Here is a 24686-nt window from a genome sequence, read left to right as displayed (position 1 = left end):
AGGAATGGCATTGCTATGATTAGGTTAATCAGAATTCAGTTCTGGGCCTGTGGTCAACCCCGAAACCATGTTGATGCCGCATGGAGAGGGAAGAGGGGTGGTTGGAGGGTTTCCCTCATACTAGTTGGCCTCTAGACTTTCCTAATTGCCCTTCAAATAAAATATGATATATAAATGACCCCTCTGCCCCTAATAATAACTTTTGAGGAGTGTAATTGTGGTGAATAACAGGTTGCATAGGGGTTCTTTTACTATGCCCTAGTCCATACAAAGTCTGTGATTAAAAATGGAACCCCAAAAAATGAAAAGTGATGGTTACTAGGTGGCAGCATTGCTTTTACTTCTCTGCTGTTTTAAGAGAAATTTCAGGAAGAATGACCGTTTTCAGTTAATTTTGCATCTTGCGGCATTTGTGCACTTACTTGGTATTATCCTTACAGCATCAAACTCATCCTAGGAGAGAATTATGGGTTTGGTTTTTGTTCAAATTACAAAAGTTTTATGTTTACAAGGAACTTGTGACAAAATAGAAAAATAAAAATCTTTTTTGGGGGCAGGGGGGGCTCCAGTGAGGTTCTGTGCACATGTCTGTGTTGCTCTGTACTTAGCTAATGGAGGATTCACCTGTAACTTAATTTGGAAGAGTCAGAGGGCCCAGTAGGAAGAGTGGCAAGGTAAGAAGACATCAGGATGGGCAAGAACACTGGAAAGGCAGGCTTTTAGAATCTCCCTGTGGTGAACTCTTCCTCTCTCCTGTCCACCATATAGTTTCTGTGACTAAACCTGTCTGAATTCAGTCATAAAACATAGAAAAACGTATGTGAAATACCTGCCAAAGTTCTTAGTGTGAGCTAATGAATGACTGTATCTGCAGTTCTCAACAAAATCTATACAAATCGCTTTAAAATAAAGGTCCACTCCCTCTTAAACAGGAATTCTAACTTGGTAGTTAGGGGTTGGAGAGAATGGCCAGTTTTGTGTTTTTGAGCTCCAGAGGATTCTGATGTATGTCCAGCTGGGATGGAAAAGAGTAAATTTGTCCCCTTCTAAGCTCAGAGCAGCACTTTGTCCACTCTTGATTTTCATGGTGGAAGAATAAGGCTCATGGATTTTAGCCAGTGGTTCAGTATCAGGCTTCCCTGGTGGCTCAGAGGTTAAAGTTATCTGCCTGCAATGCAGGAGACCTGGGTTCAATCCCTGGGTCAGGAAGATCCCCTGGAGAAGGAAATGGCAACCCACTCCAGTATTCTTGCCTGGAGAATCCCATGGACAGAGGAGCCTGGTGGGCTACAGTCCATGGGGTCGCAAAGAGTCGGACACGACTGAGCGACTTGACTTTCACTTTCACTTACTATAGCCTTTTTCCATGTTGGTGTGTGTGTTTGCAATCATCTTGCTCCCTTTTTTTCTCCATCTGCTTATGCTGATGTGTAATTCCTCCTCTCAAAGCCTAATAGGCATATTCTTTAATTAAAGTCAACACTAATATTTTAGTACTTACACAGAAGAAGAATAGCATAGAATTGAAATGAACACAGGTTCACAGATTTTGAAGTTACAATTTGAGTTTCAGATCAGACTCTCCCTGTATTTTCTGCTTATTACCTGTGAAAGCATTGGCAAGTTACTCAGTTTTTCTGACCTTCAGTTTCTTCTATAAAATGGTGATAAAAATGCCTATTTCATAGGGTTAAATGATTAAGATTTTAAAAAAATACTAGATGTAAGTTTCTAGCACACAGTCTAGCATTTGTTGAATACCAATTATGATTGTTTTCTTTTCTACAAGCCTCTGTCGTCCTAGCCCACCTTGCTAGTTGTTTCAGTATTATTGTCGTTACATTATTAATGTGGACTGTGTTGTTGTTAAAGACCATCTCTGAATGACTTTTCTCATTTAGCTTCTCCCTACATTTGGGACATTAGCTGAATCTCTGCATTTTACCGTCATCAGAGTTCCTTGTGGTCAATGGGCAATATTAAGTATCAGCTGTGGGGAATTTGGTTTTCTGACCCAAGTCTGATAAATTGTTTCAAAAGAAAACGAGTCCTTTATCCAACATATAGTTTAAATACAACTGTTATTCTTTAGTAGAAAAATGTAGTAGTATTTGTTGCTTATGTTGTCAAATATTTCAAGTATGATGAACATTCATACCAGAAAGATAGAAATGCATCCATTTCTAAACATGCTCCTCATTTCTGACTTCCTACACAATAATACATGGCCAAAGATTTTTAGTATAGTGCCTTTTGTAATCAATAGTTTCTAAATAGGTATAAAATGTGTGTTTTCTTTTAGTACTTTTTTTCATCTTGTTTAAATGGGAAAGAAAGCTACTTCCTCTTCCATTATCAGCTTCCCTTGTGGCTCAGCTGGTAAAGAATACGCCTGCAATGCAGGAGACCTGGGTTCGATCCCTGGGTTGGGAAGATCCCCTAGAGAAGGGAAAGGCTACCCACTCCAGTATTCTGGCCTGAAGAATTTCATGGACTGTATAGTCCATGGGGTCGCAAAGAGTTGGACACAACTGAGCGACTGTCATTTCCATTATGGAATTATTTAGAAAAGGCAAAATGATAGGATACCAAAAGAGGAACTCCCCAGGTCATTAGGTGCCCAATATGCTACTGGAGATCAGTGGAGAAATAACTCCAGAAAGAATGAAGGGATGGAGCAAAAGTGAAAACAATACCCAGTTGTGGATGTGACTGGTGATAGAAGCAAGGTCTGATGCTGTAAAGAGCAATATTGCATAGGAACCTGGAATGTCAGGTCCATGAATCAAGGCAAATTGGAAGTGGTCAAACAAGAGATGGCAAGGGTGAACGTCGACATTCTAGGAATCAGCCAACTAAAATGGACTGGAATGGGTGAATTTAACTCAGATGACCATTATATCTACTACTGCGGGCAGGAATCCCTCAGAAGAAATGGAGTAGCCATCATGGTCAACAAAAGAGTCCAAAATGCAGTACTTGGATGCAATCTCAAAAACGACAGAATGATCTCTATTTGTCTCCAAGGCAAACCATTCAATATCATAGTTATCCAAGTCTATGCCCCAACCAGTAACGCTGAAGAAACTGAAGTTGAACGGTTTTATGAAGACCTACAAGACCTTTTAGAACTAACACCCAAAAAATATGTCCTTTTCATTATAGGGGACTGGAATGCAAAAGTAGGAAGTCAAGAAACACCTGGAGTAACAGGCAAATTTGGCCTTGGAATATGGAATGAAGCAGGGCAAAGACTAACAGAGTTTTGCCAAGAAAATGCACTGGTCATAGCAAATACCCTCTTCCAACAACACAAGAGAAGACTCTACACATGGACATCACCAGATGGTCAACACTGAAATCAGATTGATTATATTCTTTGCAGCCAAAGATGGAGAAGCTCTATACAGTCAGCAAAAACAAGACCAGGGGCTGACTGTAGCTCAGATCATGAACTCCTTATTACCAAATTCAGACTCAAATTGAAGAAAGTAAGGAAAACCGCTAGACCATTCAGGTATGACCTAAATCAAATCCCTTATGATTATACAGTGGAAGTGAGAAATAGATTTAAGGGCCTAGATCTGATAGATAGAGTGCCTGATGAACTATGGAATGAGGTTCGTGACAGTGTACAGGAGACAGGGATCAAGACCATCCCCATGGAAAAGAAATGGAAAAAGCAAAATGGCTGTCTGGGGAGGCCTTACAAATAGCTGTGAAAAGAAGAGAGGTGAAAAGCAAAGGAGAAAAGGAAAGATATAAGCATCTGAATGCAGAGTTCCAAAGAATAGCAAGAAGAGATAAGAAAGCCTTCTTCAGTAATCAATGCAAAGAAATAGAGGAAAAGAACAGAATGGGAAAGACTAGAGATCTCTTCAAGAAAATTAGAGATACCAAGGGAACATTTCACGCAAAGATGGGCTCTATAAAGGATGGAAATGGTATGGACCTAACAGAAGCAGAAGATATTAAGAGGAGGTGGTAGGAATACACGGAAGAACTATACCAAAAAGATCTTCATGACCCAGATAATGATGATGATGTGATCACTAATCTAGAGCCAGACGTCTTGGAATGTGAAGTCAAGTGGGCCTTAGAAAGCATCACTACGACCAAAGCTAGTGGAGGTGATGGAATTTCAGTTGAGCTGTTTCAGATCCTGAAAGATGATGCTGTGAAAGTGGTGCACTCAATATGCCAGCAAATTTGGAAAACTCAGCAGTGGCCACAAGACTGGAAAAGGTCAGTTGTCATTCCAATCCAAAGAAAGGCAATGCCAAAGAATGCTCAAACAACTGCACGATTGCACTCATCTCACATGCTAGTAAAGTAATGTTCAAAATTCTCCAAGCCAGGCTTCAGCAATACGTGAACCGTGAACTCCCTGATGTTCAAGCTGGTTTTAGAAAAGGCAGAGGAACCAGAGATCAAATTGCCAACATCCGCTGGATCATGGATAAAGCAAGAGAGTTCCAGAAAAACATCTATTTCTGCTTTATTGACTATGCCAAAGCCTTTGACTGTGTGGATCACAATCAACTGTGGAAAATTCTGAAAGAGATGGGAATACCAGACCACCTAACCTGCCTCTTGAGAAATCTGTATGCAGGTCAGGAAGCAACAGTTAGAACTGGACATGGAACAATAGACTGGTTCCAAATAGGAAAAGGAGTACGTCAAGGCTGTATATTGTCACCCTGCTTATTTAACTTCTATGCAGAGTACATCATGAGAAACGCTGGACTGGAAGAAACACAAGCTGGAATCAAGATTGCCAGGAGAAATATCAATAACCTCAGATATGCAGATGACATCACCCTTATGGCAGAAAGTGAAGACGAACTAAAAAGCCTCTTGATGAAAGTGAAAGAGGAGAGCGAAACAGTTGGCTTAAAGCTCAACATTCAGAAAATGAAGATCATGGCATCCGGTCCCATCACTTCATGGGAAATAGATGGGGAAACAGTGGAAACAGTGTCAGACTTTATTTTGGGGGGCTCCAAAATCACTGCAGATGGTGACTGCAGCCATGAAATTAAAAGACCGCTTACTCCTTGGAAGGAAAGTTATGACCAATCTAGATAGTATATTCAGAAGCAGAGACATTACTTTGCCGACTAAGGTCCGTCTAGTCAAGGCTATGGTTTTCCTGTGGTCATGTATGGATGTGAGAGTTGGACTGTGAAGAAGGCAGAGCACCAAAGAATTGATGCTTTTGAACTGTGGTGTTGGAGAAGACTCGTGAGAGTCCCTTGGACTGCAAGGAGATCCAACCAGTCCATTCTGAAGGAGATCAGTCCTGGGTGCTCATTGGAAGGAATGATGCTAAAGCTGAAACTCCAGTACTTTGGCCACCTCATGCGAAGAGTTGACTCGTTGGAAAAGACTCTGATGCTGGAAGGAATTGGGGGCAGGAGGAGAAGGGGACGACTGAGGATGAGATGTCTGGATGGCATCACGGACTCCATGGATGTGAGTCTGAGTGAACTCCGGGAGATGGTGACAGACAGGGAGGCCTGGCATGCTGCGATTCATGGGGTCGCAAAGAGTCGGACACGACTGAACGACTGAACTGAACTGAACTGAAGTGAGGCTGTCCTTCAGATTTCATATTCAAACTTGGTCAATTCAAGAATAAGAGGAATGCCTAGTTGCAGTTTGATGTATTTTGAATGTACTTTATATATAGAAATAACACTTTGCTGGGTTTATTTTAATAGGAAGTAAAATAAAAGAACATTTTGATTGATAAAGATAACTTAAATCGTACTAAGGCAAAAGCCCCAGAAGAAATACTTAATGTTTAGGGATGTTGTTAACAAGTTAAATCAGCTCTCTATTATCTAAGGACTGTTCCTCAGATTAGAGATTAATGAGCATTTTCTATCTAATGTGTTTCAAGATGGCTTAATGAAAACTTTTTAGCCAACACGGCTTTAGACTCTACTGAACTTCCTTTTTCTGGACTTTTCCTCCTTGTCTCATCTCAGTATTGGTAAAGTACAAAGTGCAGTGTGAATTAAGAGGTGGTGGCAGTAACTGCCTTCCCTTCTCTTTTCTGTTCTGTTCTCTTTGGGCTTATCTTCATTTCTGTTCTTTTCTCCTCCCTATTCTTTGGTTCAGCATTCTTTTCTGTTCTTTTCTATTTGTGCCCTTTTTCATTTGTGTGTGTGCATTAGTATAAGAAAGGCATCCTCAGCTCTCACTAGCCTTTTGAGGTCTAAAATGCTAACTTAGCTTCCTTTTATGTATCTAACAGAAACAAATAGAGAAAATATTAAAATTACGGTTAATCTTATTTGTTCTCTTTATACATTTTTGTTAGGTTGAACCGTGTGAAGTTGTCAATATTGTTTTGATCTCCAGAAATAGATTGAACCTTATACTTCAGTTAGTAGCCTGCAGCAAAAGATTTGAAAAGGGATTGGATGAGAGCCTGAGTAGGAGAACTGGATATTCCCCAGAGATTCTGGCTTAGGTAACTGAGTAGATGAGAGTGTTGTCATGGTGCCAATACCATCGACCAACATGGAGAACATTGAAAAGCATAATTTGGTTTTATTTTTACGGAGAATGTTTCACAGAGGGGAAGCACAAATAATCAGTTTAACTTGGAGTTGTAGTGGGATCCAAGGAGAGATGGCTAGTTGACACTTGGAAAAATGGACTTGTAAATAGGTGAGCTTATTGGCATGTAGGTGGCACTTGAAAACATGAATTTCAATGAGGTTACTGAGTGAGAAGAAAAGAGAGACTATGGAGAGTGGGAAGAGGATCATGCCAAAAAAAAAAAAAAAACCCTTCAGATAAGGGCATACATAGAAGTAAAAGTTTTATTTATCATTGAACAATGATTCATTAGTATGTAAAATTAAGATTAACTGTGTAACCTTGGAAGTTATACTTCAAATATGGCTCATTTGCATAGGCATATTAATGTGTTAAAACGTAAGTCAGAGGTTTTCATCTTTTCCCAAGGAGATTAAAGTAATATTTTACTATTTGTACCTGTGGACAAATGAATATAAACTCTATAATATTGAGAGCATTGTGGGATCTACCTGTCTTCTAATATCTTTCTCTTTTTTTGAAGCACTATACTGCATTTAAACAGTGTGTCAGGTGGAACACTAGTGAGATTGTTACCATCACTGCTGTCTTAAAATGTTGGTTTGCTGTAGCATTCCATCTGGGGCCCACTCTGCTTGCATCGATCCCAGAATCCTTTGGATTAAAGCCTTGCAGGGGACTGTTCCAATGCGAAACAGACTCTGGGCAACACTGTTGGGGGAGGAGTACAGCACGGCTATATTGCTTGAGGGTAGCAGTGCACAGCCATAGTGCTATAACTTACTGTTAACTTAAAAGTCGCATTCAACTTCCTTATTGTTTAAAATTCTCATCAATCTGATATTTCATATGCAGAGATCAATATGAAACAGTAGCAAAGAATTGTTTCTTTTGTAATCTTATTAACACTTTGATTATTTCAAGAGTGGGTAGTTGTTTTTTATCTGGAATTTAGAAGGATTTTTTACTTGAAGTGTGTAGGCAGTATACTCTTAAAGTGAACACACGTTTTAGGACGTAGTTGAATAGCTTGTAGTAAAAAAAAAAAATTATGTTAAATAATGTTTCTTTCACAAATATAAAGTCTTTTTATTTCCTTTTTGTGCTTTATTTAAAGTACTGCTAAAGAATGCCATTATGTTACTAATTTCCATAAGCAGAGCTCTCCCTGCAAACATACAGACATATGACATATCATTTTAGGTTTATTCTGCTTCTCCTGGAGCTCTTCAGCTCCTTATGCATGAAAGCTGAATCAATTATTCATTCATTGATTCAGCAACCATATTGATAACAAAAAAGCAAGAAAGTCAGGTAAAATCAAGTTTTTCAAAAATATTGAGTGAAAAGAGCAAATTGTAGCAAAGATACATATAAATGTGGCGCCATTTTTAGAATTTCTTAATCATAGAAGTTGTATCTGTCGTTTCATTTCTTTAAATAAAAAACTGAGGCAAATGTGGCAAAATGTTAACATCTGTTAAATCTAGGTGATACAGTATTTGCGTATGTTTCCTTTTTTCTACACTTCTTTGTACATTTGAAATAGTTCATAATTAAAGCATTTTAAATTTTTTATTTAACAAAATGGGCAATATGATAGGGAGTGACTGCCGCTTTAGGTTGGTTGATCAGGGAAGTTCTCTCTGGGGAGGTAACATATTGAGACCTGAATAACAGGCAGGAGTTACTCACACAAAAAATGTATAGCTAGTATTCCAGACAGAGAAGCAGCTGCTGCCGCAGTCCTGAGACAGAAGCATGACGCGTTCAAGGAGAGAAGGCCATTTAACCTATCTGGTTTTAAAACCAACAGTTATGCTCTGGAGGTAAATGGCCTTCTAGTCTCTGAATACTTAAAGGAAGCTCACCATTTTCGGACTTAGCTTATTCTTATACAGAGTTGTTCCGTGTAGGGACTTACAGACTAATTGTGATAATGACATATCACAAGCACACAGAAGCTGGCCTAAGGAGTTTCTCAGTGGTCAGGTCAGAGACAGTTTGAGCACCAGCAACTTAAGGAAGTGATCAAAGTTGTTATTATGAGCCTCTATGATGTGATGCAATAAGAAGTCCCCAGCATCAGATAACGGAGAAAGCAATGGCACCCCACTCCAGTGCTCCTGCCTGGAAAATCCATGGACGGAGGAGCCTGGTAGGCTGCAGTCCACGGGATCGCTAAGAGTCGGACACGACTGAGCGACTTCACTTTCACTTTTCACTTTCATGCATTGGAGAAGGAAATGGCAACCCACTCCAGTGTTCTTGCCTAGAGAATCCCAGGGACGGGGGAGCCTGGTGGGCTGCTGTCTATGGGGTCGCACAGAGTCAGACACGACTGAAGTGACTAAGCAGCAGCAGCAGCAGCAGCATCACATAAATTGTATCCCTGATAACAATGTTAAACTGGAATCTAATCTCAAAGAGAAGACAATTAGAAAAATCTAGAATATAGGACATTTTATGAGACAACTGGCCGGACTTTTTAAAAAATTCAGTGTTAAGAAAACAGAAGATTGGGGAGGTTCTCTGTGTCAAAGTATTTAGGAGTGAAATGATATTTTGTCTGCAGTTCACTTTCAAATAGGCCATCAAAAATGCGTGTGTTTGTGTTTATAGAGATAGAAGAAAGCAAGTTGGTGATCCTCGGAGGTGAAAGACTGTGTGTATGTGTGTGGGTGTCCATTGTACTATTCTTTCAACTTTTGTAAGTTTTAAAGTATTCAAAATTTAAAGTTGGAGAAGATGCTTATTCTTTTGAACCTCAATCCAACTTTTAATATATTTTGCCTGTTTGTTTAATTGTGCTGTTTGGAGCCACTCTGATGGTTTGAATTCTCTACCATGTGGTGTTAGTGTTATTGGTAATGGTAATCCTGGTCATTTTTATGTAACATTTGTTGAATGTGCACCATGATCTGCCAGACACATTATTTCAGTTAATCTTTCTAACCACTCTTGAGTTCATATTCATTTCTCCTTGTAAAGATGAAAAGACAGCTAAAAAGCTATCACTAAAGCAACAGGAAAAAAAAAAAAGCATTTCACCTTAAGAATGAAAATGTGAATTTGTGAGGCTGGCAAGAATATTCATTTGGTGAAACCAAGATAGAAAAACTTGGGATAAAGGCACTAGACTTTATGCATATTTTTCTGGCCTGAAAGTTGTTCTATATACAACCTACCATTGAGAAGCAATCTAGTGTGGTGGTAAAGGTCACCGTTCCTGAAGCCAAAATGCCTGGGTTCAAATTCCAGCTCCACCATTTGCAAGCTGCTCCTGCCTGAGAAGCACATCTCTGCAATTCCTACTGGGTACCTCTATTAGTTTTTTTGTTTTTTTTTTTTTTAATCACTGCTGTAACAAATTACTGCAAAATTGGTGGCTTGAAATGACATAAATTTTTTTTATAGCTCTGGAGGTCAGAAGTTCAAAGTGGGTCTCACTGGGCTAAAATCAAGGATCAGCAGAGTTGCACTTTCACGTGGAGGCTCTAAAGGAAGCTATTTCCTTGCCTCTTCCACTCTCTAGAGGCCACCCAATTATTGGCTTCCCTCGCCCAAATCAGTAATGTATCTCTCTGAACCTTTCTTCCATAGGAACATCTCCCATTGATTCTCATATTCTGCCTGCTTCTACTTTTAAGGGCACTGGTGATTACTTTGGGTTCACCCAGGTAATCCTTAATAATCTATTTTAATATCAACTGATTAGCAACTTAATTCCATTTACAACCTCAATTCATCTTTGCCATGTAACCTAACATATTCATAGGTTCCTGGGATGAAGGCATGAACATCATTGAGGGACTATTTTTCTGCCAACACATCTGTGTTAGATTCTATAACTGTATAAGGTAGCTGGGGCCAGGAGAAGATGATCCCAAAGTAGAGATCCTGGCTAATGCTGAGGACCATGAGTAGGACCAATAATTAGGTTTGAGCTGAAAGGAATTACTAAGCAATGTATGTACATGTACATACATTTTTATAATCTCTTACTGGCAGTAGATTCAGTATATAAAAAGTGGTTGCATTACAAGGAAGCAGCTGAGTTTTAGTTACATCATGGTAGGGGAATGATTAAAATACTAGATTTTATTTCTGTTTTCTTGTGCCAGCTCTCAGAGGGAAATGTTCTTGATTTAATTACAATGTAGAGACGCTTTGGGTTTAATTTCAATTTTTGTTTTTATTACAGATTTTTGCTACCCTTGGATGCACTCCTGATATGGAGAAGATTGAAGAACAATTTGCCAACTTGAACATTGTTAAACGTTCCTCAGAAACTAAAGAGCCTACTTACCTGCTTGGCATAGACACATCAAAGACTGTACAAACAGAAAAAGGAAGCTTGGTTGCTGTTTTATGTTCTAATGGATCAATCAGAATATATGATAAAGAAAGGTTAAATGTAATACGAGAATTTAGAGGATGTCCTGGACTTAATGGAGTCAAGTTTGCAAATTCGCATGACAGTGTGTATTCCTCATGCACTGATGGCACTGTGAAGTGTTGGGATGCTCGACTGGCCAGTGGAAAGCCTGTCCAGCTGTTCAAGGGTTACCCTTCCAATATTTTTATCAGTTTTGATATCAGTTCTAATGATCATGTCATTTGTGCTGGTACAGAAAAAGTTGATGATGATGCATTGTTGGTATTTTGGGATGCCAGAATTAATTCTCAGGACTTGTCTACTACCAAAGAGCCACTTGGTGCATATTCAGAGACACATAGTGATGATATCACTCAAGTATGTTTCCATCCCAGTAATCCAAACATGGTAGTCTCAGGTTCAACTGATGGCCTGGTAAATGTATTTGATATTAGCGCAGATAATGAAGACGATGCACTGGTCACAACCTGTAACTCAGTTTCATCAGTAAGCTTTATTGGTTGGTCTGGGAAAGATTATAAACAGATTTACTGCATGACACATGATGAGGGATTTTGTTGGTGGGATCTTAATCATCTGGATACAGATGAACCAATTACATGTTTGAACATTCCAGATGTCAGAGAAGTAATTAACGTGAAAGAAGGGATTTTGGACTATTTGATTGGTGGCCTATATCATGAAAAGACAGACAAATTATTTGTTGTTGGAGGGACAAACACAGGAATCATTCACATAATGAGCTGTATGACATCAGGATTGGTCCATGTGACCAGCCTTCAAGGAGGGCATGCTGCTACAGTCCGGTCCTTCTGTTGGAATATGCAGGATGATTCTTTGCTAACTGGAGGAGAAGACGCACAGTTGTTACTTTGGAAACCTGGAGCAGTAGAGAAGACATTTACAAAGAAAGACAGCATGAAAATAGCATCCTCTGTATACCAGCGAGTTCGCGTTCACAGTAATGATTCTTATAAGAGAAGGAAAAAGCAATGATGTTACATTGGGCGTTTACTTGATAAGTTTTATAGTTGCAAATAATTATTTCTGTGTACTACCTGTGGTAGACATATAAAAGCTCATATATAAATAAAAACAAGCCAGTTAGCAAACAGTCCTGGGAAAATGCTGAGAATGGTTTAATTCAAGTCTTCGTGTATTCTAAAATTATTTTTTTAAAGCTGCCAGTTGAGTATATAATCAGTGAGTTGAAAGTAAAATTACATTCCTCATTTTAAAAACCCATCTGTTGAATTAGTAAATGTTGGGTTTGAAGAAATAGCTTTGATAAGGGTTTTTTAGAAGTAGACGGCTGGTGTGACTTTTAAAAACAGGTGGTTTGGGTTGTGTTTTTTAAGCTCAATTTTTAACTTTTTAAATCATCTTTATTATTTATAAAACCAAATAAGACTGTTTTTTCTTTATTTGAGAAGCCCCTACTTGCTTAATACATGTGGATTACACTAGCATTGTAGTTGAGTCGCAAAATCATGTTCAACTCTCTGCGACCTCATGGACTGCAGCACGCCAGCCTTCCCTGTCCTTCACTGTCTCCCAGGGTTTGCTCAAATTCATGTTCATTGAGTCAGTGATGCCATCCAACCATCTCATCCTTTCTCATCTTCTTCTCCTTTTGCCTTCAGTCTTTCCAGCATCAGGGTCTATTCCAGTGAATCGGCTCTTTACATCAGGTAGCCAAAGTATTAGAACTTCAGCTTCAGCATCAGTCCTTCCAGTGACTATTCAGGTTGATTTTCCTTAGAGTTGACTGGTTTGATCTCCCTGTAGTCCAAGGGACTCTCCAGAGTCTTCTCCAACACCACAGTTCAAAAGCGTCAGTTCTTTGGCGCTCAGCCTCCTTTATGGTCCAACTGTCACATCCATACATGACTACTGGAAAAACCATAGCTTTGACTATACAGAGCTTTGTTGGCAAAGTGATATCTCTGCTTTTTAATATGCTGTCTAGATTTGTCATAGCTTTTCTTCCAAGAAGCAAGTGTCTTCTAATTTCATGGCTGCAGTTACCATCTGCAGTGATTTTGGAGCCCAAGAAAATAAAGTCTGTCACTGTTTCCACTTTTGCCCCTTCTATTTGCCTTGAAGTGATGGGACTGGATGCCATGATCTTAGTTTTTTTAATGTTGAATTTTAAGCCAGCTTTTTCACTCTCCTTTCTCCAGCCTGGCATTTCACATGATGTACTCTATATATGGGCTTCCCTTATAGTTCAGTCTGTAAGGAACCTGCCTGCAGTGCAGGAGACCTGGGTTCAATTACTGGGTTGGGAAGATCCCCTGGAGAAGGAAATGGCAACCCACTTCAGTATCCTTGCCTGGAAATCTCATGGACACAGGAGCCTGGTGGGCTGCAGTCTATGGGATAGCAATGAGTCAGGCACGACTGAGCGACTAACACTTACTTACTCTATGTGTAAGTTAAATAAGCAGGGTGACAATATACAGCCTCGTCTTACTCCTTTCCCAATTTTGAACCAGTCATTTGTTCCATGTAGGATTCTAGCTGTTTCTTCTTGACCTGCATACAGATTTCTCAGGAAACAAGGTAGTCTGGTATTCCCATCTCCTTAAGTGTGTGTGTGAGTCACTCAGTTGTGTCTCACATGTGTTTGAGACCCCATGGACCATAGCTTATCAGGCTCCTCTGTCCATGGAATTCTCTAGGCAAGAGTACTGGAGTGGGCACCATTCCCTTTTCCAGGGGATCTTTCCGACCCAGGGATTGAACCTGGGTCTCCCACATTGTGGGCAGATTCCTTACTGTCTAAGCCACCAGGGAAACATTTTCCACAATTTGTTGTGATCCCCACAGTCAACAAAAAGCAGACTGGTGGCACCAGTAGTAAAGAACCCGCCTGCCAATGCAGGAGACATAGAGATGTGGATTCAACCTGTGGGTTGGGAAGATCCCCTGGAGGAGGAAATGGTAACCCACTTTGATATCTTTTCCTGGAAAATACCATGGACGGAGGAGCCTGGCAGGCCACAGCTCATGGGGTCACAAAGAGTCGGACATGACTGAAGTGACTTAGTACCAAAGTCAAGACTTTAGTGTAGTCAATGAAGCGAAAGTTTATGCTTTTCTGGAATTCTGTTGCTTTTTCTATGATCCAGTGGATGTTGGCAATTTGATCTCTGGTTCCTCTGCCTTTTCTAAACCCAGCTTGTACATCTGGAAGTTTTTGGTTCATGTACTGCTGAGGCCTAGCTTGAAGGATTTGAGCATAACCTTACTAGCATGGGAAATGAGCACAGCTGTACAGTAGTTTGAACATTCTTTGGCATTGCCTTTCTTTGGGATTGGAATGAAAACTGACCTTTTCCAGTCTGGTGGCCACTGCTGAGCTTTCCAAATTTGCTGACATATTGAGTGCAGCACTTCAACAGCATCATCTTTTAGGTTTTTAACTAGCTCAGCTGGAATTCTATCACCTCCACTATCTTTGTTTGTAGTAATGCTTCCTTAGGCCCACTTGACTTCACACTCCAGAATGTTTGGCTCTAGATAAGTGACCACAACATTGTAGTTATCTGTGTCATTAAGACTCCTTTTGTATAGTTCTGTCTATTCTTTCCACCTCTTCTTAATCTCTTCTGCTTCTGTTAGGTCTTTACTCTTTCTGTCCTATTTATATTTAAATACACTGACATTTAAATATAAATACTCTAAATAGAATTAAACTTTTTCAGAAATAGTGATTTTCATTTTTGAGAAAAATATATTTAGTAAATTTGCAGTTATACTTTTAATACTATTTGTACTTTTGAGAAAAATATATTGAGTAAATTTGCATCAATACTTTTAATATTACTGGTTAAACAGTTGTTTCACTGATAAAAAGGAAAATATCTTATAAAATTTGTTTTGAAACTCAAAGTATACAAAAATGAAAGTATTTATAATAGTGGAAAAACTTTTTATTTTCTAAAGATTCCAATATTTTGTGATAAAATTTTCTTCTAAAGTGTTTCCTCCATCCATAATTTTAAACTTGAATTTTTGTTTACTGCTAATTCTTCGTACTTCCTTTTAACTATTTCTCCAAAGCATCTTAGTTAAAAAGTTGATCCTTCTAAAGGTTTTGTACATTATCTATGAGAGTGTAGCACTGGGGGAAATTTTTTTTTATGGAACATTTGTAACTTACATTTAGATATGATCTAACTTAACTTAAGACTGAGCAGCTTCACTTATCTTCCCTGGTGGCTCAGAGGTTAAAGTGTCTGCCTCTAACGTGGGAGACCTGGGTTCGATCCCTGGGTCGGGAAGATCCCCTGGAGAAGGAAATGGTAACCCACTCCAGTATTCTTTCCTGGAGAATCCCATGGATGGAGAAGCGTGGTAGGCTACAGTCCACCGGGTTGCAAAGAGTTGGACAGGACTGAGCTGCTTCACTTACTTACTCACTTAACTTAACTCAAGTGAGACTGAACAATAAGTGAAACTGAAAGTCTCTCAGTCGTGTCCAACTCTTTGCGACCCCGTGGACTCTATAGTCCATGGAATTCTCCGGGTCAGAATACTGGAGTGGGTAGCCTTTCCCTTCTCTAGAGAATCTTCCAAACCCAGGGATCATACCTGGATCTCCTGCATTGCAGGCAGATTCTTTACCAGCTGAGCCACAAGGGAAGCCCAAACAATAGGTAAGTAACTATTAAACATATTGAAAATACATGATTCTTATTTCAAGAAATTCAACTATGCTTGGTATTATCCAAACCATACACCTGAGGGCAACTTAGTAGTTTTCCTTTTTCTCTTAATCACCCACCAAGTCCTGTGCCATTCTACTTCCTAATAGAAGTAGAAACTTGTCATCTTTTTTTTGCTTTACCCCCTACCACTACTGCCTTAGATAAGACTTCCATCATTTCTCTCAAGATTATAGACTCTTATCTACTCCAGTTCATTTTCTCTACTCTTCTTGACTGAACATCAAAAACACAGGTTTGATAATGCCTCATGCTGCTTAACAGAGAAGGCAATGGCACCGCACTCCAGTACTCTTGCTTGGAATATCCCATGGACAGAGGAGCCTGGTAGGCTGCAGTCCATGGGGTCGCTAAGAGTCGGACACGACTAAGCGACTTCAGTTTCACTTTTCACTTTCATGCATTGGAGAAGGAAATGGCAACCCACTCCAATGTTCTTGCCTGGAGAATCCCAGGGACGAGAGAGCCCGGTGGGCTGCCGTCTATGGGTTCACACTTAGTCGGACACTACTGAAGTGACTTAGCAGCAGCATGCTGCTTAAAATCTCTGATACATTCAGATCTTTTGATAGAGGACTATGTAAAAATGAAAAGCCATGTTTTTAACATATTTAGGATATGAGGTAATGCTGACTATGTTGTAAGTGGGAAAAAATTCAATTATTAAAATGAAATAAGAGGCTATCCCAGAACTTATCTTCAGGTTGAAAGGCCCAACAAGAGTGTCAAGTGTAATGACAATAATAAGACCGCCCAATTTTTTCAATGGTCAAAGGATCTGAATAGACATTTCTCCAAAGAAAATATACAAGTGGTCAATAAACACACACAAAAAGATGCTTAATATCATTAGTCAGTAGGGAAATGCAAATTGAAACCACAGTGAGATACCATTTCACACTCACTAGGATGCCTATAATTTAAAAAAAAAAAAAGTATTGGTGAGAGTGTAGAGAAAGCTTCACACACTGCTATTAGGAATATAAAATGGTACAGCTGCAGTCTGACAACTCTTCAAACAGTTGCTATTTGATGCAACAGTTTCACTCCTAGGTATATGCTGAAGAGAATTGAAGACAAATCCACACAAAAACTTGTATATGAATATTCATAACAGTTATTCACAATAACCAAAAGTGGGAAATTCAAATGTCCATCAGTTGATGAATGGATAAAAGTACACATATGGTGGAATATTATTCATCCATGAAAAGGAAAGAAATATTCATCCATGTACTAATGTATGCTACAACTCTGATGAATCTTGAAAACACACTAAGTAAAGATAGCCACAAAAGACTACATATGTATGATTCCATTTACATCAAATTTTCAGAATAGTCAAATCTATAAAGAGAACATATATACAGTATTTGCCTGGGGCTGGGAGGTGGGGGGAAAATGGAAGGGTTGATGGTTGATTGCTGATAGGATTTCTTTGGGGGATGATGAAAATATTCAAAAATTGATCGTGGTTATGGTTGCATAACTCTGGGCATATTAAAAACTATTAAGTTGTACACTTCAAATAAATGAATTATATGTGAAGTACATCTGAATAAAGCTGTTGCAAAAAAAAAAAAAAAAAAGATACACCAAACAAATATGAACCAAAAAGCTAGGTGGCAGTCTTAATTATTGACAAATGGAATTTACAAATGTAATTATTGACAAATGTAGCATTGATTCCAAAATCAGAAGAAAATGAAGAAAAAGGCTTATTTTGCTTGTTATGAATATATATTCACAGTTTAAAATATTAGCTACCAAATCTAATGGTGTATTTTTTAAAAACATGACCTATAGGGTTTATCTCAGGGATGCTAGGGTGACTCAACATCAGAAAATCTATCAGAGTGATAGACAAAGAATGACATAGAAAAACACGTGTTAAGGCTTCATACCTATTTATGAAAAATCTAAACCTCAAGCTATCAATAGAATAATTTTAACTTGGTTAAAATTCACATATAAAAAATATGCACTAAATGTAATTCTTAGTGGAGAAATGTTAGATTAAAATACATTTCTTTGAGAAATTGAGACCGGAATGCAATGAGGAAGCCTAGTGTAGTAGTACAGATTCTGGCTAATACTATAAGGAATGATTAAAAAAAAAACTATAATGTGTAAGGATTGGAAGAGAAGAGGGAAAAAAACTCCTTTGCAAATAAAAAATACCTGAAAAATCCAACAGTTAGCAAACGATTCGAACTATAAAGAGGTTCAGCGAAGTTGCCAGAGGACGGTCAGTCTACAAAAATCCAAACATCATTTAACAAAAGCAAAAGTTAAAAACTATCCCAGAATTGACCAAGATTACAGGATATCTATTTGAAAGTGAAAGTGAAGGTCGTTCAGTGGTGTCTGACTCTTTGTGACCCCATGAAATTTTCCAGGCCAGAATATTGGAATGGGTAGCCTTTCCCTTCTCCAGGGGAATCTTCCCAACCCAAGGATTGAACCCAGGTCTCCCGCATCGCAGGCAGATTCTTTACCAGCTGAGCTACAAGGAAAGCCCAAGAATGCTGGGATGGGTAGCCTATCTCTTCTTCAGTGGATCTTCCTGAACCAGGAATCGAACATGGTCTCCTGCATTGTAGGTGGATTCTTCATCAGCTACCAGGGAAGCTACTATATGGCCAGAGAACAATGCAAATAAATAGAACTCAGAGATAAAGCATGGATTGCCAACATCCACTAGATCATGGAAAAAGCAAGAGAGTTCCAGAAAAAAACATCTATTTCTGCTTTATTGACTATGCCAAAGCCTTTGACTGTGTGGATCACAATCAACTGTGGAAAATTCTGAAAGAGATGGGAATACCAGACCACCTAACCTGCCTCTTGAGAAATCTGTATGCAGGTCAGGAAGAAACAGTTAGAACTGGACATGGAACAACAGACTAGTTCCAAATAGGAAAAGGAGTACGTCAAGGCTGTATATTGTCACCCTGCTTATTTAACTTCTATGCAGAGTACATCGTGATAAACGCTGGGCTGGAAGAAACACAAGCTGGAATCAAGATTGCTGGGAGAAATATCAATCACCTCAGATATGCAGATGACATCACCCTTATGGCAGAAAGTGAAGAGGAACTAAAAAGCCTCTTGATGAAAGTGAAAGAGGAGAGCGAAACAGTTGGCTTAAAGCTCAACATTCAGAAAACGAAGATCATGGCATCTGGTCCCATCACTTCATGGGAAATAGATGGGGAAACAGTGGAAACAGTGTCAGACTTTATTTTTGGGGGGCTCCAAAATCACTGCAGATGGTGACTGCAGCCATGAAATTAAAAGACACTTACTCCTTGGAAGAAAAGTTATGACCAATCTAGATAGTATATTCAAAAGCAGAGACATTACTTTGCCGACTAAGGTCCGTCTAGTCAAGGCTATGGTTTTTCCTGTGGTCATGTATGGATGTGAGAGTTGGACTGTGAAGAAGGCTGAGCGCCAAAGAATTGATGCTTTTGAACTGTGGTGTTGGAGAAGACTCTTGCAAGTCCCTTGGACTGCAAGGAAATCCAACCAGTCCATTCTGAAGGAGATCAGCCCTGGGATTTCTTTGGAAGGAACGATGCTAAAGCTGAAACTCCAGTACTTTGGCCACCTCCTGGGAAGAGTTGACTCATTGGAATAGACTCTGATGCTGGGAGGGATTGGGGGCAGGAGCAGAAGGGGATGACAGAGGATGAGATGGCTGGATGGCATCACGGACTCCATGGACATGAGTCTGAGTGAACTCCGGGAGATGGTGATGGACAGGGAGGCCTGGTGTGCTGTGATTCATGGGGTCACAAAGAGTTGGACACGACTGAGCGACTGAACTGAACTGACTGATATGGCAACTTAATATTTTATAAAGGTGACATAATGAAAAAGGAAAGTTTTTTCATTAAGTTATTTAAAGGATACTAGCTAACTATATTTGAGAAGGAAATGACAACCCACTGTAGTACTCTTGCCTGGAAAATCCCATGGACGGAGGAGCCTGGTGGGCTACAGTCCATGGGGTCTCGAAGAGTCGGACACGACTGAGCGACTTCACTTTCACTTTTCACTTTCATGCATTGGAAAAGGAAATGGCAACCCACTCCAGTGTTCCTGCCTGGAGAATCCCAGGGATGGCGGAACCTGGTGGTCTGCTGTCTATGGGGTCACACAGAGTGAGACACGACTGAAGTGACTTGGCAGCAGCAGCAGCTTACTATATACAGAAAAACAAAACTAGATTTCTTAAATGATAAATGTCATTCAGTTGATAAGCCTTGTCCAACTCTTGTGACCCCGTGAATTGCAGCATGCCAGGCTTACCTGTCCTTCACCATCTTTCTGAGTTTGCTCAGACTCATATCCATTGGGTCAGTGATGCCATCCAACCATCTCATCCTCTATTGTCCCCTTCTCCACTTGCCCTCAATCTTTCCCAGAATCAGGGTCTTTTCCAGTGAGTCAGCTTTTCACATCAGGTGCCTAAGGTATTGGAGCATCAGTCCTTCCAATGAATATTCAGGGTCAATTTCCTTTAAGATTGACAGGTTTGATCTCCTTGCTCTCCAAGGGACTTTCAAGAGTCTTCTCCAACACCACAGTTTGAAAGCATCAATTCTTTGGTATTCAGCCTTTACAGTCCAACTCTCACATCTGTGCATAACTACTGGAAAAACCATAGCTTTGAGTATATGGACTTTGCTGGCAAAATGATGTCTCTGCTTTTTAATACACTCTTGGTTTGTCATAGCTATTCTTTCAAGGAGCAAGTGTCTTTTAATTTCATGGCTGCTGGGACTGTCTGCCTTCATTTTGAAGCCCAAGAAAATGAAATCTGGCACTGTTGCCACATTTTCCCCATCTATTTGCCATGAAGTGATAGGACCAGATGCCATGATCTTAAATGAGACTAGCTCTAATTTAGAGATGGTAAATGGCTTCTTAAACTTCAAAAGTATACAGTATAAGGCATTCTGGTCACAAAAGATCTATAGATAAATGACAGATGGAAGAAAAAATACTTGGAATCAATGAGTGGGTAAATAGACTATAGAAGGAATTTTGCAAATCAATAAGGGAAAATACCAATGGAAAAATTAGCAATAAATATATAAAGGCAAATTTCAGATGAAACCCACAAAAATTGTCAAACTTCTTGGCAGTCAGAAAAATGAAGACTTAATCACCTTTTAGAATTAAAAACCTTTTTGGACTTAATCATATCTTTTAGAATTAAAAAAATTAGGAAATTAAATGATACCAAAATGTTGGAGACACGTGGGCACAGAGGAACCCTACTGCAGTGCTGATGGCAGTGTAGACACACAGATACAGCTATCCTGGAGAGCAAAAGCACTTGTTCATGTACCCTCTGACCTAGCCATTACACTCTGCGATGTGATAGCCCAAAGATATTTGCATCCAGGTTCATTGTTGGGCATTGTTTGTGCTGTCATAGAGTAGTAGGCAAATCTGGATATGCATCCCTGGGAAACAGGTAAAAATGTGATGGATGTACACCATGAAGTATTCTGCAACACTTAACAAACCACCAACTAGATCTATATACTTCAGACATATGGCTTAATCATAAAAATATAGTACCCAATGAAAATAGTAAGAAATGGAATGCATGTGTGGGAAAACCATTTATATAAATTTAAAATATACAAAAAGCAATTCCCATTTTGCAAGCACATACAGATGATTATATGTGTTAATCACCATAGGGTGGTTGCCTAGTATGGAAGGAGAAAGTAATGGAAGAGGGTTCAGAAACAGGGAGAATGAGAGAGGGAGGAGAGAAAGCAAAGACAATCATTTTAACAGGAAAGAAAAGATCACATTGATGGGATATTACAACCCCATTTCTGCAGTTTGTGGGTCATCTGCTTGGCAGCTATATGGTGGGTGGGGTTAATGAAGACCTCCTCCAAAGGGGTTACGCCACAGGCTGTGTCACCCAGGTAGCTGCAGCTTTCCTTCCAAGGACATTCCTATTCCATACCTACGCCCCTCATGACTTTCAGAGCTTCAGGCTCTGGTCCTTTCATCAGTCTCTAGCTCCATCACAACTTCATTCTTTGCAATGAAGCCCCATCCAAGCCCAGAAATGCAACTGCAACCCACACAACAAACCACACACGTGTAAGTGTTCTGTCTACTGCCCCAGACTTCCATGACCTCTGCCTCACCTTCCTGATAACAACCACACCGTGAACCAAAGACCCCTGCAACAGATATCCATGGCTCCTGCTACCACACTGATTATATTCTTTGCAGCCAAAGATGGAGAAGCTCTATACAGTCAGCACAAACAAGACCAGCAGCTGACTGTGGCTCAGATCGTGAACTCCTTATTGCAAAATTCAGACTTAAATTGAAGAAAGGAGGGAAAACCACTAGACCATTCAGGTGTGACCTAAATCAAATCCCTTACGATTGTAAGTGGAAGTGACAAATAGGTTCAAGGGATTAGATCTGATGGAGTACCTGAAGAACTGTAGACAGTTTCTTGACATTGTACAGGAGGCAGTGATCAAGACCATCCCCAAGAAAAAGAAACGCAAAAGGCAAAATGGTTGTCTGAGGAGACCTTACAAATAACTGGGAAAAGAAGAGAAGCAAAAGGCAAAGGAGAAAAGGAAAGATACACTCATCTGAATGCAGAGTTTCAAAGAATAGCGAAGAGAGAGAAGAAAGCCTTCCTAAGTGATCAATGCAAAGAAACAGAGGAAAACAATAGAATGGTAAAGACTAGAGATCTCTTCAAGAAAATCAGGGAAAACAAGTGAACATTTCATGCAAAGATGGGCACAATAAAGGACAGAAGCAGTATGAACCTAACAAAAGCAGACGATATTAAGAAGAGGTGGCAACAACACACAGAAGAACTATAGAAAAACAATCTTCATGACCCAGCTAACATGATGCTGTGATCACTCACCTAGAGCCAGACATCCTGGAATGCGAAGTCAAGTGGGCCTTAGGAAGCATTGCCATGAACAAAGCTAGTGGGGGTGATGGAATTCCAGTTGAGCTATTTCAAATCCTAAAAGATGAGGCTGTGAAAGTGCTGCACTCAATATGCCAACAAATTTGGAAAACTCAGCAGTGGCCGCCAGACTGGAAAAGGTCATTTTTCATACCAATCCCAAAGAAAGGCAATGCCAAAGAATGCTCAAACTACTGCACAATTGCACTCATCTCACACACTAGCAAAGGAATGCTCAAAATTCTCCAAACCAGGCTTCAACAGTACATGAACCATGAAATTCCAGATGTTCAAGCTTTATTTAGAAAAGGCAGAGAAACCAGAAGATCAAATTGCCAACATCTGCTGGATCATAGAAAAAGCAAGAGAATTCCAGAAAAACGTCTACTTCTGTATTGATTACACCAAAGCCTTTGTGTGATCACAACAAACTGGAAATTTCTGAAAGAGATGGGAATACCAGACCACCTGACCTGCCTCCTGAGAAATCTGTATGCAGGTCAAGAAGCAAGAATTAGAACTGGACATGGAACAACAGACTGGTTCCAAATAGGGAAAGGAGTACATCAGGGCTGTATATTGTCACCCTGCTTATTTAACTCACATGCAGAGTATATCATGTGAAATGCCAGGCTAGATGAAGCACAAGCTGGAATCAAGATTGCTGGGAGAAATATCAATAACCTCAGATATGCAGATGACACAACCCTAATGGCAGAAAGTGAAGAGGAACTAAAGAGCCTCTTGATGAAAGTGAAAGAGGAGAGTGAAAAAGCTGGCTTAAAACTCAACACTAATATACCAAGATCATGGCATCCGGTCCCATTTCTTCATGGCAAATAAATGAGGAAACAATGGAAACAGTGACAGATTTTATTTTGGGGGGCTACAAAATCACTGCAGATGGTGACTGCAGCCACAAAATTAAAAGACACTTGCTCCTTGGAAGAAATACTATGACCAACCTAGACAGAATGTTAAAAACTAGAGACATTACTTTACCAACAAAGGTCCGTCTAGTCAAAGCTATGGTTTGTCCAGTAGTCATGTATGGATGTGAGAGTTGAACTATAAAGAAAGCTGAGCACTGAAGAATTGATGGTTTTGAACTGTGGTGTTGGAGAAGACTCTTGAGAGTCTCTTGGACTGCAAGGAAATCAAGCAAATCAATCCTAAAGGAAATCAGTCCTGAATATTCTTTGGAAGGACTGATGCTTAAGCTGAAACTCCAATAATTTGGCCACCTGTTGTAAAGAGCTGACTCACTGGAAAAGACCCTGATGCTGGGAAAAATTGAAGACAGGAGGAGAAGGGGACACAGAGGATGAGATGGTTAGATGGCATCACCGACTCGATGGGCATGAGTTTGAGCAAGCCCTGGGAGGTGGTGATGGATAAGGGAAGCCCGCATGCTGCAGTCCATAGGGTCGCAAAGAGTCAGACACGACTGAGCAACTGAACTGAACTGAACAGGCCCATTGGAGGGTTTGAGAACTAATTATAGACACATGGAAAACTATGCAATTAAAAGAGGTGGGGGGTGATTTTTAACTCTAAGGGGGAAAATTGTATGAGAAAAGAAACGGAATTATAGTATACTGTTTGACCCAGTGGTGAATAATATTTATGAAGTCATCATGGAAGTACAATATTGATCTAATCAAAAGTTGTAAAACTATGTTAACAGCAGGGAAGGGAAGTGGAAGGGGTGTGCAAATGCTTAGCTTCCTTTTCCACAGTAAAAAGTTGGCATTCTTTCTATGGAAAAATCAAGAAAATAGCAAGGTAAGCATATTATCAATATTTAGAAGTATGTAAGTAAATCATCTGCCAAAACAGTTAAAAGTTGAAAGTGATCCCCTCTAGAGAAGAAAAGTAGAAGAGAAAGGAAAAGAGATTTCTGTTTTTATTGTTGATTTTTGTTATATGTGGGCTTCCTTGATAGCTCATTTAGTACAGAAGCCACCCGGAATGGGGGAGACTGGGTTTGATA

General features: G+C 39.7%; 1 protein-coding gene across 7 annotated transcripts in view; it reads left to right on the top strand.

The window, feature by feature from the left end:
• Positions 1–17253, top strand: part of WDR89 (WD repeat domain 89) — a 53450-nt gene extending 36197 nt beyond the window's left edge. For all 7 annotated transcript variants that reach the window (XM_060418144.1, XM_012181795.5, XM_012181797.5 and 4 more), the window contains one exon: positions 10778–17253. In XM_060418144.1, coding sequence (XP_060274127.1) covers positions 10808–11968 — 1161 coding nt within the window. In that variant the 5' untranslated portion in view covers positions 10778–10807 and the 3' untranslated portion in view covers positions 11969–17253. The remainder of the gene's footprint in view (positions 1–10777) is intronic.
• Positions 17254–24686: the final 7433 nt, after the last annotated feature.

The sequence above is a fragment of the Ovis aries genome, chromosome 7, assembly GCF_016772045.2.
Source record: "Ovis aries strain OAR_USU_Benz2616 breed Rambouillet chromosome 7, ARS-UI_Ramb_v3.0, whole genome shotgun sequence".
NCBI classification, from domain to species: Eukaryota; Metazoa; Chordata; class Mammalia; order Artiodactyla; family Bovidae; genus Ovis; species Ovis aries.
This window is presented reverse-complemented; position numbering and strand designations above follow the sequence as displayed.